Source organism: Miscanthus floridulus, chromosome 4 (genome assembly GCF_019320115.1).
Source record: "Miscanthus floridulus cultivar M001 chromosome 4, ASM1932011v1, whole genome shotgun sequence".
NCBI lineage: Eukaryota > Viridiplantae > Streptophyta > Magnoliopsida > Poales > Poaceae > Miscanthus > Miscanthus floridulus.
Window position 1 is genome coordinate 21646176 of NC_089583.1, and position 19333 is coordinate 21665508.

The window sequence follows — 19333 nt, forward strand, 5'->3', positions numbered from 1 at the left end:
TTGTATTATGGAGAAATAGTTCCAGGCGCGGAATGACCCGCCCCATGACAACCAAGGGAATTGAGAAAATCTTATACCCTTTACATCCACTGACACATGGAGTCCACACGTCACTGAACCAATTTTTTTTTTTTTGAGAAAATCTTATCCCCTTTACATCCGCTAACACGTGGAACCCACCCGTCACGGAACCAATTTATTTTCTTCTGCCCAGTGCCCATCTCGTCTCTCTCTCTCTCTCTCTCTCTCTCTCTCGGTCTCGTCCGTACTCTCCCTGTAGCACAATATGAAGATGGACAGGACGATGCCTACTGTTGCCTGCAAGATGGACAGGACACCAGGCGCTCCCCAACCTTAAGATGCTCTACCTTGCCGACAACCGCAACTAAGGGCTCGTCTCTACCGGACTCTGCACTGTGCCCTTAGGCAACCTGACTCACGGCCATACCTCACCGCTCGCTCGTCATCATTGTGGCTGGTGCATCACTAATTGGTAAGAGCATGTGATAGAGAGCAGGACGACCAAAGCAATTCATTGTTTTCCTTATTTCTCATTGAGCATCCGACCAGCTGGCACAAGAGACCTAAAAAACACTAACATTATCTACGAAACAAACAAAAAGAATATCATTTCTATGCAGAATGCACCATTACAACAGTCCACCTAAAGCGGCCGATTGTATATACACAAGGGGTTCGACAAATCTGTTGCCTCCACAGGGTACTCGCCACCATGAGATTTTCCAGTATTAAGCTCCGGTTGCATCATTCTGTTGGGTTTTAACTCTAGCCTACCCCAACTTATTTGGGACTTACAGGCTTTGTTGTTGTTGTTGTTGTTGTAAGCTCCGGTTGCATCATCAATCAAACATTCTGGTAAATATCATGGCAGACTTGGGCAACCACAAAGGTCACTCAAACCTCAGCTCTGACAGTATCTCAAACAGTGAAGGTCAACCCGCTCTGATATCCAAACCTTTAGTAACTGTGAGTGAAGAAACCCTCAGTTAAGAGCATAATGGACGCGCTCTAATGTTCGCAAAACCTCGAAAACCAAGAGGGGCCTATGTGGCCCCTTCCCTGGCAAAGTATGAGCAAGGATGGCTTGCTGTTGTTCACCGGTGAGCTCCAAGAATTGCACAAGCATATCACCGTCAAGAATGGGAGGCACTACTGACTGCAGATCACAAGTTACTAAAAGTTATACATCACAAACTTCTATATTAGGCAAAGTTAAAGATATAATTGTGACAACTTACAGGTGCACCACGCTGACGGAATTCTGCATGATCATTTCCCAAGACTGGTGCAGTTAATGGGTGTACTGAGAGTCTTTCTTGGACATCTTGCAAAAGCTGATGCTCCTCACTGCAGTATCAATTTATGCATTTCAGAAACTGCATAATAATCCTTAGAGCTGTAGACGAACATGAGTAGTTCCTTGTCCACAAATGGTGTATACAAAAACTCAGGGCATAAATGCACATGGAATAATTTACAAATGACTGTTGACATAAGCAGTTCTCTTTCTTGGGTGAGTCTTATTTGTATCCCATACAAAAACATTCAAAGATCATGAGCGAAAGAACACAGCGAGATTTGGGAAGAACCATATGCCCGTGATCTGCATAGATTAAGAGGGGGAACATAGAGATATATACTATATACTGCTCTAAGAATGGCAACCTTCATATTTACATTTACCCTAGCAAAATATACTTATATAAATTTAAGCACTTGAGATCCATATCTTTACGCCCAGTGTGAGTTACTTCAAAATGGACTGCAGTAAATCACTAGTATTCCTGACAGAAGTATTAACTAGCATGAACCAGTACATCTGCAACATCTCCTGCCTCAAGCTTAATCTAACATTTCTCATAATTCAGCTTCTTAGCAAACATTAGGTGTTCATATGTTCTACACTTCATTGAAAAGCACAGGTGGTTACTTGCAACAAATATAAATGTTGGTTCTCATTGTCAAAATTGACTGAGCAGGTGGGGACCTGCAATCTTAGGAGAGTTAGTGGCTGGCACAATTATCCTAGTCAAAACCTAAATCCAGGTCTCCAAATTGGCCAAGTAGATTGGAGATAACTGGCCACTAACACTGAAAATGTCAGCTATCAGGCCAAGCATAGGAATGTTTTGTATCATGATATACCTTGTAAGTGGAATCATAACAAAGAGACTCCCCAGCATGGTACTTGCCACAATACAGTCGTACACTGTCTCAAGCACCGGGTCAGTATCATCATCAATTGGAAGCCGATACCTGAATGCAGCCTACAATAAATCATAAGCATGAGTTAATGAATGTCTCAGACATGAACCATGGAAGCAGTGGATTTGGAATTTTTTAGAAGGGACCAATGCAAAAGGGCAAGGTGTAATGAATGGCAAAGCAATAAATTAACAATATATGAAACAACAAAATACTTACCTTCTGAATGCTCATAGCTGTTTCACCCATATAAAATGAACAATTCACAGCTAAGTTCTTCTGTGGACTTTCTGAAACTGCAAGACAAGTTTAAGAAAGATGAGTAGACTAAAAACATTCTCATGAAAAAGGCAACTTTCTGTTGCACAATTTAAAAACTGTAAATAGTCTACCAATGTTGATAGACAATGTAGCATAAAAATAATATAATTTCGGGGAAGAAAAATATAACATAAAAGAATCACAGCAAAACACAGGATATATGCTAGCTGAACATGAATACTATGAACTAGCTAGCGAACATATAATTCTAATACTCCATTGGAAGAAGAAAAGGGTGGCGTTAACATTTACACCATCTGCCAAGTGCCTACCTTCCAATCTTGTGCATGATAATACAGATATGCTCCCACGTCGATCTGATACCACAGCAGTTTCGCAATTTAAAAGAGCGATATCACCCACCAATCTATGAGCAGGATCAGAATAGATCAATTCCAACTTCCGATGACTCTGATAATAATCAGGAAATGAAGAGCCAAGATTAGAGCTAATAATAGAAAGAGCACTATTCCATCACAAAACCATAAAGAACGTGTCATTTTAATCAGACCCAAGTATTACCTCATTATAAGAATAGAAGAGAACACCATCACGACAATCACCAACAGCAATTCGCGATGCAAATGTCTTCAGACAAGTTATTGTAAATCGTGTCCTACCAACAGCACACTTTTTCATCCTGTGGGGATTTTCATTTGTGAAACCAAATACATAAATCTGTGAAAATTAAGAAAGTAAAGAACAAATGTTAGCTTCCATAAGCAATTGCAGTCAACTAAACAAGGCCAAAGGATATTATTTCATTAGCATCGCAAAGAAACGAAACAAGAGAAATATATCATCTCAAAGGAACAAAGATAGCCACTTGACATCACAAAAGTAACACTCTTTTTGGTATTCATTCATTCAGAACTTTCTAAGATGGCACAGAGCAACAGACGCCTCCCAACTCCAGATTTTTTTGGGAAGATGTCTATTTTGGCCAGCGAACTATTGCCCGTCTGATTTTGGCCATCAAACTCCTAAACCTAATATCTTTGGCCATTGAACTATCAAAACCGGACAACTTTGGTCCTCAAGTGGTTCCAAAGGTGGTTTTGCCTATATATATGTGTATTTTTCTAAAATAATAAAAATATGTTTAAATCTCTACAATCATAACTGGCATCAAAATATTTATGATAATATAATCTATCTATTGCTGCTCTTATTTAGAGTTCTTTGGATCTTACATGTTCTTGCTACTAGCATTTTATTGGTTGTAGTCGTGGCCGTTATTTATTTAAATTATTGTTTGCGCTCTATTTTATGTTGATTGCATTATTAGTCAATTGCATGATGTGTACCCATGCTTATTGGAAACCTATTACCCACTCGAAGCGATAAAAATAAAGCACTAGCCGTATAATGCCTATATAGGATGTATATGCTGTGCAGCAGGGCATCTGCGAGGTTGGCGTCACCACGGTCATGACCACGACCAATAAAACACTAGGAACAAGAACAAATAAGATCTAAATAACGCAATAGAGCATCAATAGAGATATTATATTTTTAGAAAATAATTTGGGACCAGTTTCGTATTTTTTTAGATTTACAAAAATGAATTAGCTATGATTTTTTATAGATTTAACCATATTTTTGTTTCTTTAGAAAAATACATATATTGGCAAAACCATCTTTGACACCAGTCGAGGACCAAAGAGTTCCATGGACAAAGATACCCATTTTGGAGTTTGGTGACCAAAAATCAGACTTGGGCTATAGTTCGATGGCCAAAAATAGACCTGTTCCTTCTTTTTAATTGAACAATGAACACAATGAGAGCTGCATCTTATATTATTATTGCATTAAGAAGCTAAGCCACAAATCTCTCCAACACTTGCGCACTCTACTACTGCACATCTCATTTGATAATCTCCAAAGATCATGAGGGCAAAGGACACACAAGATCCTTATTCTCCAAGATAAATGTTGACTAAGATGTTATCCCACATTTCGTGCGGGAAGGGGCGCTGCCTCGGGACACGTAGGAAGGGGATGCGCAGCCGCAAAGGCACGCGAGGGCAGCAGAAGAATCATGGAGCAATCCAGACTCATGATACCATGAAAGAGAATTAGATGGGAAATATACTAGATTGATTGATTGCAATGGGTATGGTACACATATATAGGCAAGGTCCCGGGAGGATTTATAGAAACATATCCATCAGGGAGAAACCTTGCCTGTCAAGGAAACAATCATCTATGCAGCCTGCACCCAAGATCTGGCGCAGTACAAAACCCTAAGCCCATACAGGGCAAGCCCACTAAGGGCCTTAGCCACTATTCTGACATTACTAATTTCCTTTTAGATATTGTCATAGGAGAGTTCAGTTCCCTTTAAGAAAAATTTTCACAAAAAATATAGTTAAAACAGCATATAGATATCATACCGTATTACCAGCAGCTGCCAACACATAACGATCTAGATAGGGACACACAGCAAGAACTGCGCCATTCAATATAGCATGAGTCAATGATCTCAATTGTCCTGCCATTTGTTCAGCTTGGATCTGGTTCCAGCAAAACTCATCAGGACTGCTGCACAGGCTGTTACTAGAAAATTCCTCAGTTGTATATCCAACAATCTCATGGAAAGGAGAACCAGAATGTGAAGAGGGATTAAAACTAGAAGTTGGAATAAACGAACTGCTCTCACGAGGACTTTCAACGGCCTCCAAGCTTAGAACAATCAGGCGTCCCTTGATGCTGCTTCATCAATAAAGAATAAACACTCTTAGCTTCATTCAACTAAAATCATGGACGATCATTGATAACAATCAATCAATAAGAATCAGACAGCTATTTAAACATATCTAGATTGCAGACTGATGAAGATCTGTCAACAACAACAACAACAACAACAAAGCCTTTAAGTCCCAAACAAGTTGGGGTAGGCTAGAGTTGAAACCCATCAAAAGCAATCAAGGTTCAGGCACGTGAATAGCTGTCTTCCAAGCACTCCTATCTAAGGCTAAGTCTTTGGGTATATTCCATCCTTTCAAGTCTCCTTTTATTGCCTCTACCCAAGTCAACTTCGGTCTTCCTCTGCCTCTCTTCACGTTACTATCCTGCCTTAGGATTCCGCTACGCACCGGTGCATCTGGAGGTCTCCGTTGCACATGTCCAAACCATCTCAACCGGTGTTGGACAAGCTTTTCTTCAATTGGCGCTACCCCTAATCTCTCACGTATATCATCGTTCCGAACTCGATCCCTTCTTGTATGATGACCGCAAATCCAACGCAACATACGTATTTCCGCGACACTTAGCTGTTGAACATGTCGTCTTTTCGTAGGCCAACATTCTGCACCATACAACATAACAGGTCTAATCGTCGTCCTATAAAACTTGCCTTTTAGCTTCTGTGGTACCCTTTTGTCACATAGGACACCAGACGCTTGCCGCCACTTCATCCACCCTGCTTTGATTCTATGGCTAACATCTTCATCAATATCCCCGTCCCTCTATAGCATTGATCCTAAATATCGAAAGGTATCCTTCCTAGGCACTACTTGACCTTCCAAACTAACATCTTCCTCCTCCCGAGTAGTAGTGCCGAAGTCACATCTCATATACTCAGTTTTAGTTCTACTGAGTCTAAAACCTTTGGACTCCAAAGTCTCCCGCCATAACTCCAGTTTCTGGTTCACTCATGTCCGGCTTTCATCAACTAGCACTACATCGTCCGCGAAAAGCATACACCAAGGGATGTCCCCTTGTATGTCCCTTGTGACCTCATCCATCACTAAAGCAAACAAATAAGGGCTCAAAGCTGACCCTTGATGTAGTCTTATCCTAATCGGGAAGTCATCCGTGTCTCCATCACTTGTTCGAACTCTAGTCACAACATTGTTGTACATGTCCTTAATGAGCCCGACGTACTTCGTTGGGACTTTATGTTTGTCCAAAGCCCACCACATAACATTCCTTGGTATTTTATCATAAGCCTTCTCCAAGTCAATAAAGACCATGTGTAGGTCCTTCTTCTTCTCCCTATACCGCTCCATAACTTGTCTTACTAAGAAAATGGCTTCCATGGTTGACCTTCCGGGCATGAAACCAAATTGGTTCATAGAGACCCGCATTATTGCTCTCAAGCGATGCTCGATAACTCTCTCCCATAGCTTCATAGTATGGCTCATCAACTTAATTCCCCGGTAATTCGTACAACTTTGAATATCCCCTTTATTCTTGTAGATCGGTACCAATATACTTCTCCTCCACTCATCAGGCATCTTGTTCGATCGAAAAATATGGTTGAACAGCTTGATTAGCCATACTATAGCTATGTCCCCGAGGCATCTCCACACCTCAATTGGGATACCATCCGGTCCCATCGCCTTACCTCCTTTCATCCTTTTCAACGCCTCTCTGACCTCAGATTCTTGGATTCTTCGCACAAAGCGCCTATTGGTGTCATCAAAAGAGTCATCCAACTGAAAGGTTGTGTCCATATTCTCACCATTGAATGATTTGTCAAAATACTCTTGCCATCGATGTCGGATCTCATCCTCCTTCACCAAGAGATGCTCCCTTTCATCCTTAATGCACTTAACTTGGTTGAAGTCCCGTGTCTTTCTCTCACGAACCCTAGCCATCCTATAAATGTCCTTCTCTCCTTCCTTCGTACTCAAATGTTGGTAAAGATCCTCGTACGCTCTACCCTTTGCCACACTTACAGCTCGCTTTGCAGTCTTCTTTGCCACCTTGTACTTCTCTATGTTGTCCACACTCCTGTCATGGTACAAGCGTCTATAGCATTCTTTCTTCTCCTTAATAGCCCTTTGAACTTCCTCGTTCCACCACCAAGTATCTTTAGCCTCGCGTCCCCTTCCTTTGGTTACTCCACACACCTCTGAGGCTACCTTCCGAATGTTGGTTGCCATCTTGTCCCACATGTTGTTTATGTCTTCTTCCTTCCAAGAGCCCTCTTTGATAACTCTTCCCCTAAATACCTCTGACGTCTCCCCTTTCAGTTTCCACCACTTTGTTCTTTCAATCTTAAGCTTGTTTATTCCTACGGGCACGCACCTGAAAACGAAAATCTGCCACCAAAAGCTTATGTTGAGAAACAACACACTCTCCTGGTATCACCTTGCAATCCAAGCATGCTCGTTTGTCCTTTCTTCTTGCGAGGACAAAGTCAATCTGGCTACAGTGTTGTCCGCTACTGAAGGTCACTAGATGAGATTCTCTCTTTCTAAAGAAAGTGTTGGCTATCATCAGGTCAAAAGCTACCGCGAAGTCCAGAACTTCCTCCCCCTCCTGATTCCTACTACCATACCCAAAACCTCCATGAACTGCCTCGAAACCTGCGCTTGTAGTACCTACATGCCCATTAAGATCTCCTCCTATAAAAAGCTTCTCACTACTAGGTATAGCTCTAACCAGGCCATCTAAGTCTTCCCAGAACTGTCTCTTAGCACTCTCGTCGAGGCCTACTTGGGGGGCATACGCACTAATTACGTTCAAGACCATATCACCAACGACAAGCTTGACTAAGATAATCCTATCTCCTTGCCTTCTCACTCCCACCACACCATTCTTGAGATCTGTATGAGAAATAAAAAACTACATGGCTTATGGTTACAGATGCTTTATAGAAATCTAAATCCTTAACTTAGGAAACATTTATACAGAACTTGATACTGTGCAAACAAAAACCAGGCCAAATTGAAAAAAAAAACTCAAACTCGGTAATTTTTCTGGCCCAGCATAACATCTAAGCACTGCATGAGTATCATCATATGAAGTTCATAAATGTATTAAAATCTTGACACGCCTTTATAATAAAATGCAATAACTAAGTCTAGATGAAAGGATATCCCCAATGGTTACACTCCACACAACCACAAAAAAATATGTAGTTGCAAATCATAAGAAAATATTGCTAATGAATCATGGACATATTAGAAATAAACTGTATTATTATAAACAAAAGATCAGGTGTGAACCTTTCTGCTTCACCATTTGACATCATTGGCCGTCCAGCAGACTTATTGGTCCCAACAATTAAAACTTGATCATTTCCTATTTTTGCAATTTGCATGCATTTTGCTGTTTCACCAGGTACACATTTATATCTCGAAAGTAATACCCCATTTTGTGGATCTACTTGGACAATATCTGAAGAAGACGATGCACCACTTAGCCCAGTTCTTAGTACCAACAGTGTTCTGCTTTCATTATGGTATAGTACTTTCCTTGGAGTCCCTCCAATAGAAAACTTTTGTGCATTCAATCGCTTCCCATGAACCAATTCAACCTGACAGCAAATGACAGAAGATAAGCACAAACATACATAGACACACTAATACAAACATACACGAGTGAGAACACCACAGGCACACATTGTAAGAAAGAAATAGAACATCACTGGAGTAATATTTGAACTAGTAGTTCTGAACCAAAATCATGCATCAGATATTGTACCAGTAATTGCCTCACATACCATATGCCAAGACCAACAGATGCAGCAATAGAGGTGATATGAGGTCATAAAGCCATTTTTTATCTGTCTAGAACAGTTCAAAATCCAAGAAAGATTTGAACATTTCACAATTCACGGATTCTTTCAAAGTGAATTGTTAAAACAAAAGGAGAACCTGAAGTCAAGTAACTAGTGAAGTTCACAAGTTCCAGACTTAACCAAGTGCGGTTAAAATTGAACAATTTAATTTTTTTTTCACAAGTGTGAATCACTTAAACAAAGGCTGAAATGCATAGTCACGTGTTGGCACTTGAGCAGTGGAACAAGAGCAGCACAATCTCAATGCTGTAAATGGTGTTCACTGGCCAGAAAAGCTAACAGCTTAAGTTGATAAACTAACCAGAGAAACTGACAGATTAAATGGTCCCACAATCAGACCATGCGATGTTGGAATTGTTGCTGCAAGTGAGAAAATAAGTATGTACCATTGCCTAATTGTTTGCCAATGAATGTGCCTAGATAAAAGCAACAAGGAGAAAAAGGAAAAGGGAAATTTATTGTCCCATTTTTTTGCATTGGATTGCTAGTCTAATACTTCAATTCACTTTGCATTCAATGTGATTGTTGCAACAAAAATCACTAGTACTAATACATATTTAGATATTTATTAGCATGGAATTTAATTCTGATGATTTCTACTCTCCTATCATGTCCAGTAACTTAGGGCACTCAATGTATGATATAATTCTTGATCCCTAGGGAAGAAAAGCAGATGCATAGATATATATATTTTGCTGGTTTTAATGATCACAGTAACTTACCAAATGCAAACAGCTCTCAGCAACAAACAGTAGACCATTGGGGCAATCAACAGATGAAACGGGCGTGACATGAGAAGCAGAAAGAAATGAAATGGACGAATATGCCAGGCTATGTCTTGCAGCATGTAATAGCCAAGGTCTATCACTGAGAACAATGATGTCAGCATTTGTTGAATCATGTATCGGCACTAACAGTACAGGAGTAATTCCAATACGCCGTATCGAAATCAACTGAAGGAATGTATTAACAGAAGGAATAGAAGAGTCCTTGTAGAAAAAACCAGGGAGATAATCACTTGCTTCTGACTCAAATCTGAGTAGCATTCCATTTCTCAAGCCTGCAAGAATGTAGAACCTCTCAGCTGCAACAAACCTGACATTTTCAGGTATACAACCACTCATTGGCGCACCAAACGCATTATTCACTGATATAGTCCCAATAGTCAATACCCTTAATGCTTCTCCAGGTTCCAAGGAGATGATTTCCACTGAAGGTCTATGAGTTCCAATAACAGCGAACTTGCGAACATTAGCTTTAGGAGGGGAATTGTTACAAATGTTATCACCCTCTCCACAGCTGAAAGCTACATTATCATGTCTCCAATCCTCTTGTGGGATAGATATGCATGATACTTCATACTGCAATTGCATATGATGTGTCGCATACAACTCGTACTGGTAAGAAGATGATGATCTAACACCAAGGACATATAAGCAACAAGGATTTGATGTAGCAACAACAACAATATTATGTCCTACAGCACCAACACTGATAGTGACAGCAGGATACCAGTCAGTGCAAATTGGAGAAGTTAAAGGGGAACCTTCAGGGTGAGCGTATACTGTAGGCAAACAGACCTTAACACCTTTACTGTGAATTTGAACGAGCAGACCATCAGCCACCAAACCACATGCTAAAGTGCAAACATCAGGCTGGAATCCCACAGCATCACTGATATCATTAAAACTTAGTCCTACTGACAGTATTCTGGTTTCCTCCACAAATGATAACACAAGAAAAGAATGGTAGGCATCAGTTGTCTTCATTCTCAAAGTCCACAAACCAGCGACACCCTGATAAATAGCTTCAGTTTTCAGAAGTCTGTCCACATTGACACCATTTCGTAAAACTCGAAGAGAGCCCTCAGGGGACATTCCACAACATGCAAACATCTGATCCTGTTTCTCACCATGGTAATCAGAAATTGCTAGATCCAATATTGGTGCTACATTCTGAATTGTGCTTTTATGAAACAACCTACGATCGCCAAGTTTAAAAATCATGCCATCCCCCATCTCTACAAACCCTATTATCATTCTATTTTTCATCCAAAAAAGAGGCCTGCAAGGCAAACTCCTATCAATATATTCAAATGTGTACAGCTGCACCCCTTCAACATCCAAAGTAAATTCCAAAATATGAAATTCTCCATCATCCAAACAAAATAGAAGCCTTGCCCATCCTCGCCTGACAGGTTCAGGTGGCTCCCAGCTCCACGAGCAAACAATCCTTGGTTTCACATTACCTCTGCTGTCAACACCATCAATGTCCATATAACCATCATCCTTCATTATGTTATTAGCAGAATCTCTCAATTCTAGCAAAGCACAAGCAACCACATCATCATCAACATCTAATCCTGGACAGGAATCTTCAACAGCGATTCGCTCTCCAATGAGGCTAGTCGTCCAGCTGATTCTTCGGATACAGCAGACGTTCGTTGGGTTTCTAAGATCCAACAATAAAGCATCACCAACACGCAACAGAAGTGCAAAGCCAAACATTTCAGGAATTTCTGATATGTCAAGTGCCAACGGTCCAATTTCTGAATAACTAGAGATGTGGTCGATAACACAGCTGCTGGTGTCATATCCAAATAACGACAAGTCATTCACATCAGAGCCTTTCCTGGAATGAATTTAGTGCAACACTTAAATAAGAACATGAAAAATAAGTAGAATTCAATTGCAAGCTACAAACTAAATGAAATGAGTTCAGAGCAAACAAACCTGTTAATTATCATTGCCAGAACTGGATAGTATTCTACATCTTGGGGGATAGATATGAAGCGCATCGTCCAAATTGTACCACGGATGCTGGTCCCAGACAAACTTATGATCCTTGAATCCTCTTCATTTTCTGGTGGATAAAAATATTTCTGAAATTATGACATGGAACATCTTCAAAATCTGGAATAATATAGTGTAAATATTAGACTGAGCATATGATAAATGAGTCAAGAAAGTCACTAACAACATTCAACTCTCACCTTCTCAGAAATGATACCCCTGCCAGAACCACTCTGAGAAACAGAAACATGTATAAGGGCAAACTTATCCTCATATGAACTGACAGCAACAAAATTAGATCTGACAAGAGAAGATGAAGTTAAGGTCAAGAAACTTCATAATAAGAGCCCCTTAACTTTAGGTGCTTAATATTTTACTGTGTGTGAAGAGATAACAAAGCAAAACTAATAAAGCATGATATATAGAGCAAAAGCTTCCATGATATAGAAATGCTGGTAATTAAGAAATAGTTGCTAGTCATGACCCATAGGACTCAAGCCACATAAAACCATAATCACATTCAAACACCATTTAATGTGGTTGAAATGCTTGGGTAGGATTTGACAGTATCTTAACATAAGACACTAGTGTAAATTGGTATGTGATAAGATGCTTCATGCATGAGCACAGAACTAGTTGCAACTGTAACTATTCAAACCTAACACAAGCACAAAATGTCAACCATAAGCATCAACAGAATGTAAGCACGGAAATTTTTTATGCCATTTGCCATATAAACTAGAATACTCCCATTAAGTTAAGGGCAATGGTGTGCAATGTTGATTGTGGAAAGAGTGGTTAAAATTATCAATGCAACTTTTGCTCAGAACAAGAGAATTTTTTTTTTTTGAGCAAAAGCTCAGAACAAGAGATGGTATAACAAATGTTAATACCCAAGTAAATGTATAGCAGAAATGTACACAAAAACATCAGTGGATAATGGCAAAAAATAGCTGTAACTTTTTCTTGCAACAGAAAAAAAAAACTAAGTGTAATCAAAAGGCCTCAGAAGAAGAAACTTGCTCTTACTCTCGATCTATTGCTAAAATTCTTCCCAGATGATGCCTCAGATTTCCTGGTTTAGATAACTCAATATTGGCAATTGCGAAGAACCTAAAATACATACATTAATATCTATCAGTACTTTCTCAGATAAAACAGGACTACAACTGCAGAATGAATTGCATGCTAAATAAAAGCTAACTGAATTCTCATCAGGTTTAATTAATAATATGCATACAGCATGCTTCTATAAATAAATAATGAAACTGGCAGCAGCTTTTTGGATACTACTGTATTTTTTCCTTATTTTGTCTCCATAGTTCTAAACACGGTGCAATTATATTGGTCATCAACTCATCATTCTCATGCTGGTAGACAGAAAAGGTGTTATAAAACCACAATAACACCCCTAAATGTGGGTCCACAATGCAAGGAATTAACTAAATTGTAGGCATAAATAGATTCACTTCAACTCAAGCATTTATCAGAATTTAGGAATATGGCTATTTACTCCATTCACCTTCCAAAAGAATCTAATTAACAGTGAAAACTACACTACTACAGAACTGTTTTTTTAAAAGTGATGTAATGTCATCTGGTTTCTTAGATCTCTGGAAGAGCCGATGGGCTCAATTCTTGAACCATTTTATCCGATGAAGATGAGTTGTAGGCTAACTCGTCACCCATCTCTTACAAAACTATTATCTATGCTTTCTCTGAAGAAAACCGTCTTGAATGGACCTCCACCAGCAGTGTTGAGCTTGCCCATTTGACATGTAGAAAGCAAGGCGGAAACCACATGGATCCCAGATGTTGTGAAAAGAAATGGGATTGAGAGAGAAGAGAATGAAAAAGAGGGGCTATATGTCAAATAAAGGTGTGCTGGCACCTCATAAGTTCAGCACAATAAGAAAAGTATAAACAGTAGGGTTGGATAGTGAAAGTAATTTGCTAGTTTTAGTTCCTAAAACTGGAACCCATAATCTTTTCAACCCTCACTAGCACCTCTTCAATTTTTTTTTTTTTTTTTGCATAAAATCATTAGACTAGCGGAGTACAAGATAATGGCTGGCAACATACTGCTAGATGCATAACATACAGTTGACTAAGCATTACCATAAAAAACAACATTTAAGAGCCAAAATGTAGTACCAACAAACAAAGAACAAGGGCATAAAAACAGAGGCAAATAGCACTAACCTATGCATCTCAGAACAAAAGTAAAGAAGGGAAAGCTTTCCAGAATCTGAAAGCACAACCAGAAGATCTTTGTGTTCTATCTGAAAAAGATCAACAAACAATTAATTAATCACTCACTTCTGAACACAGTTAGAGACGGATGTGTTGTGTACAAAAGAACATTGCAAAGCGGACTGTAGTGAGAAGGAACAACACCTGTGGAATTAAGCCAACATGTCTAGAGTGCCATTGCAATACACCGATATCTTTTATAATCCCAAACATGTCTTGTTCACATATTGACTGTAAAACACCATCATCACCAACAGCAACCAACTCCAGTGAAGTTTCCTGAAGCAGAAACCCAGTTAGATGAAACAGGAAACATGGACCAGCAAATGCGTTATGTAAATTGTAAAATTGATCCGGTAGATATTTAACCCTACATTGACACATATGCTACTTTTATATTATAGGTGAGGTGTCCCTTCTTAGATACATGTCTCCATTCAGATAACATTCTTAGTTAGAAAACTTGTCTCCCAAGTATGCCATGCCAGGATTGAAATTTCACCAAGATGACAGAATTTGAGCAGAAGATGATAAAGAATAACTCTGACAATGTTACAACTACTCAGCTTCTGAAACTGCAAATCCTTAAAAAAAATAAAAAGACCTTCTGGAACTGCATCACTAAATGACCTACTGCCGGCACACTCACGATCGTTTTGGTGATCCGGAACTCGAAATAATGCCCCTCCCTGATACCAACCCTACAGTCTGCGGCGACATCGAACACTGATGTTTCACTTACATACACAGAGTACAGCACAACGAAATCGCAAACAGACACTGCTCGTCTCCAAATTCTCTGTCCCTATACACGATTCGACCGACATCTCGGTGGAAGTGTGGGGGAGCAAAGCAGAGCAAACCTTGGCGAGGACGACGTCGGCGGAGTCGGGCGAGCGGAAGCAGCCCTCGGCGACGTGGAGCACGGCGCTGCCCCGGAGCACCCGCTTGGCGATGTAGTGGGTGGCGTCCGCGGTGGACGTGGACGCGGAGGTGGAGGACCCCGAAGAGGAGGACGCCGCCGCCGCCTCCGTCGACGCGGAGGCGTCGCCGGCGGTGGAGGAGGGCTTCATCCGCAGCCTTCCCTCTCTGCAAGGCTCGCGGCGGGTAGGGTTAGGGTTTGGTTGGTTGATTCGGACACGTGCTCTCTCGCCTCGCGGGAGAGGGAAGGACGGAGAGAGGACGAGGGCGAGTTAATGCTAGTGGATCCAGCAGCGAGCCAGCGATTGGCGACGCCGCTGAACCTAACCAAACCAACAGGCAACAGGCAAGGCAGCGCGAAGAGAACGGCGCTGGTGTGGCGGGGCCGGCGGGGCCACTAGTCAATTGGGGTTGGAAGCAGAGTTACATCATCACATTGGTTTGGCGTAGTTTTGTAAACCCACTTTCTGTAAGGAGGAAGCATCACCCTACTTTCAGAAGTTGTTTGGCTTAACAAGTTGTTTGGTCGGGCTGCATTTTTCTGTTGTATATTGTTTGTGCCTCTGTTTTGTTGGATGGTAAGTTGTATCAATAATCTGTGTTTGATTGCACTGTACATTAGAAAGTTTACTCTTGGGTTGAGAATTGAATGGGAGGAGTGAAAAAAAAAATTGCCAAAGAAAGTTTTGGGAGGAATAGGAACAGGAAAGAATGGGTAAGCAATCAAACGAGTAGACCGAAAACGAGGTATCCGGAGGATGATTCTAAAGGAACTAAAGAGGAAGAAACCAAATTGGACCTCCTACCATGCGTATTCCTAGCGCCCGAACGTCCAGACGCAAGTCCCGCGCGTGCCTGACAAACCCCACGCCCATCTCGCTCTAGAGGCAGCATCAGTTCATCCCGGAGCTCCTGCGCCTACGCCTCGATGAGCTCCCTCGCCAGCGTCCCATCCAACTCCCCATCCCACCTGATACGCCACACCAATCCTGCTTCCCATCCTAGCTGATCTGCCGCGGCATCCCGTCGCCATCGCTCCTGTGTTCGCGACCTTCATCTTCGCCACACCAAGGAGCCGCAACAGCTGGATCACCGAGGGCTTAGGCTTCCTCCACACATACATCCAAGTCTACTTTTGTAACTTTCAGATAAAACAATTACAACATACAGCTGGAACAGATGAAACATTCGAAACATACACTTACAACATAGCTATTTGCAACATATGCAACATTCAAATAAAACACTTATAACATACGTTCTGAAATAGACGAAGCACTTGAAACATGCTTTTAAACACATGCGTGTATAACCAAAGCAACACATGCAACATCCAGCTCTACTTTTATAACATTCAGATAAAACACTTGTAACATAGTCTAAAAACATCTAAAACATACACTTAAAACATACGTGCATAGTCATATCAACATATACACCATCAAGGTAAAACACTTGAAATATAAGCTTACAAAACAAGTCTGAAAACGTCTGAAACACTTGAAACACAGTGCCCCTTGAATTACTTTGATCTGGTCACATCGCAGGACCTTTTGCTTTCTCCATTCAATCTTCAATTCCAATGAAAGCAAAAGTACGAATATATATATTGTTGACGGTCATTAAACTCCAAATCTAACCATCAACTATTGCATAAATTGTCATTAAATGAATCACAAACTATAGTTGTAGGGTTTGATTCTAACAAGTTTCACGAGTTTTGATGCTCTCCTATGTTTTGTAAGAATATTTAATTTCTCAGTGAATAAAACTATCTTAAATGATGAATTGGAGTGCACCATTGCGAAGAGCTCATCGAGCCGATCAAAACGGATATATTACTGTCGATGTGGGACCCACGGGATACACCGCAAGGAAGAGAGGAGATATAGTTTGATTAGGATTCCTCCCATGTAATCCTAGTAGTAATACTACCCTGTAATCCTATTATGACTCTACATTATAAACCAACTAGGACTCTGGCCTCCTGACTATATAAAGGAGGGCAGGGCTCCTTAGATTGGGGAGGGCAGAAGGGAGGTTGGAAGAGTTAGAGACAACACTTTACAATCAATCCAACGCAAAGGCTAACGCCGACTGGACGTAGGGCTATTACTCGATCACGGTCGAGGGCCCAAACCAGGATAAATCGACTGTCTCTTGCGTTTACCGTCGAGTTTTGCATACGCTGAAGCCCGAATAAACTGCCCCAGGTACCCCCGGTGGCAGGCTATCGGTGGCGAAACATCGACAGCTGGCGCGCCAGGTAGGGGCTTTCGGCGAATTTGCATCCGAGAGCTCGACGGACCTCGACAACATGATCTTCTCGATGGGATCAACCTTCATCTTCGGTTCATGGATCTGCGAGGTAGGCGGCGATGGCAAGCTCCAAAGCCGTCTCCTCGAAGATTCGGATCATCATGAAGACCTTTCTATTTCAGCGACTACGACAGATCAACTCGCCGGAAGATTCACGCAGCTCGTGATGTCCGATCCAACTTAGATTTTGCGGCTTTGCGCATCCAACTCAAACTCAGGCTCAACATCCGAGATGGAGTCTTACCCGAGTTCTTTCGAGAAACCAAGTTCTTTTCGGGCAGGGTTCCAGAACGCGGCTTCGGCCTATCAAGAATACAACTCAGAGTACACTCAGAATCCTTTCAAGAAGTCGGGTCATTTTCCGTTCAGACTCCACAACATGGCAAAATCTTATCAGGCACGGCCCGAAAGATCCCTCGATCCGATGCTTAGAATGCCACTGAAAGGAGCTCAGGAAGGTCTCGTACTAACTATGACATCCCAAGACTGCATCATCCACTGGCCAGGTCCTGTTCCTGAGGATAGCGGTACCCGACTAGTCGACACGGCGACAACAATAATTCTACCCTACCAAGAAGGAGACTCGATCTACGACCTTGAAGCCTCCACTAAAGTCATCAACAACTACGACAGTGTGAAAACCGATGCCGATAATAGAACAATTCACGCACGAGAAGTATTCATGGTTCGACATCCTCGATCACCATTGGTCCCCCAGAAGCACCCGACATCAGGTCATCGGATGAATCTAAATCCAACATATCACCCTTTATCCAAGGGCACGATGGTGAGACTGAGAATCAAAAGCAAGCCAGAGAAAGAAGAAACAAATTAAAACAAGGACGCCAACGCCATGCTAGGCAGCACAAGGAAGCTTGAATCAGATATGAATCAGATATGGCCGAGTACAATAGAAGAAAATCAGAGCAAGAAGTCAAAGAAAGACGCGTGGCGAATACACCCTATAATAGGATCCAAGAAGCAATAGAAGAACTCGGAGCGACCTCACATCCCAATGAAAGACAGAAACAGCTCCGGGACCTTCTCTGGTCAATAGCCCTAAGGACACATGATGGAAGGACCCGCTCAAGACTACTTGCCAGCTCAACATCTCATGGGCAGGAAGATCAAAATCAAAGAAAGTCCACTTTCGAGAGACTCAGACCAAGTGGAAGTCACAACAGAGAAAGTAGAAAGGACCATAGTTAAAACCACCGAGTCGAACAACCAAGAAAGATCAGAGGCAAAGTACCTATTTAGACAGCCTCGCGGAACTACTCTCACCAAGACAACAGTTGGCTAGAAGGAGGTGCTGAATCAGAATACACAGAAGCCGGAACGCACGATAGATTCCCCTGTTTTGTAAACAGACTTGCTTCAATACGACTACCTCATAAGTTCAAGCCGTCCAACCACTCTAAATATGATGGCAAGACCAAACCAAGGCAGTGGCTCAGGATTTACTCGCAGTCGATTGAACTAGCCAGAGGAGACGATGATATCAAGACCTTGTTCTTTCCCATGGCCCTAGAACCCATGCCCCTCTAATGGTTCGACAAATTAAATCTAGGGTCAATCAGAAATTGGGAGGACTTGCAAAGAGTTTTCTGTGAAAAATTCATGGGTATCATTACGCATCCCATCACCCACGCAGAATTAAAAGGACTCAAGCAAAAGGGAGGTGAAAGTCTCAGAAACTACTATCGATGATTTGGCGAACTACGTGCTCAAGTACATGACATCACCGAACGAGAAGTAATCGAAGCTTTCTCTCACGGAATCATGGCTAGGTGGCAATTTTAGGACTTCTGCAAAGAAAACCCGAGAAACAATGAAGAATTCAGATGCATAGTAGAAAGGATGATTACTATAGAGGAGAAGACACGAGAAAGGTTCCCGGATAGAAACAACCACGACAACCTGGACAAGCAAAATGGCTGAAAATTATGCTTGAGCATACCGACCA

The 19333-nt window shown here is 41.4% G+C and overlaps 1 protein-coding gene across 4 annotated transcripts; it reads right to left on the reverse strand.

The window, feature by feature from the left end:
• Positions 1-521: 521 nt before the first annotated feature.
• LOC136549527 (uncharacterized) lies at positions 522-15358 on the reverse strand. Of its 4 annotated transcripts, none has more exons than XM_066540832.1 (15): positions 14991-15358; positions 14272-14406; positions 14077-14156; positions 12904-12987; positions 12075-12174; positions 11815-11963; positions 9805-11713; positions 8508-8818; positions 4944-5259; positions 3070-3225; positions 2820-2958; positions 2446-2522; positions 2167-2288; positions 1260-1368; positions 522-1177 (listed from the first exon to the last, which is right to left on the reverse strand). In XM_066540832.1, the coding sequence occupies exons 1-15, from the start codon at positions 15198-15200 to the stop codon at positions 1004-1006; spliced, it is 4071 nt and encodes a 1356-aa protein (XP_066396929.1). In that variant the 5' UTR covers positions 15201-15358; the 3' UTR covers positions 522-1003. The 4 variants fall into 4 exon arrangements, with proteins under 4 accessions (XP_066396929.1, XP_066396928.1, XP_066396931.1 ...); XM_066540831.1 differs by having other exon boundaries at positions 4944-5262; XM_066540834.1 differs by lacking the exons at positions 12904-12987; positions 14077-14156; positions 14272-14406; positions 14991-15358 and having other exon boundaries at positions 4944-5262; positions 11815-11944.
• Between the last annotated feature and the right edge of the window lie 3975 nt (positions 15359-19333).

What these genes read in the sequence shown, in the direction of transcription:
- LOC136549527 (XM_066540831.1), bottom strand. Translation starts at nt 15,200, where the DNA reads ATGAAGCCCTCCTCCACCGCCGGCGACGCCTCCGCGTCGACGGAGGCG. An exon ending in GGGGTATCATTTCTGAGAAG is followed by an intron (nt 11,964 to 12,074) that starts GTGAGAGTTGAA and finishes TCATAATTTCAG; the next exon opens with AAATATTTTTATCCACCAGA. An exon ending in CTGGCAATGATAATTAACAG is followed by an intron (nt 11,714 to 11,814) that starts GTTTGTTTGCTC and finishes AATTCATTCCAG; the next exon opens with GAAAGGCTCTGATGTGAATG.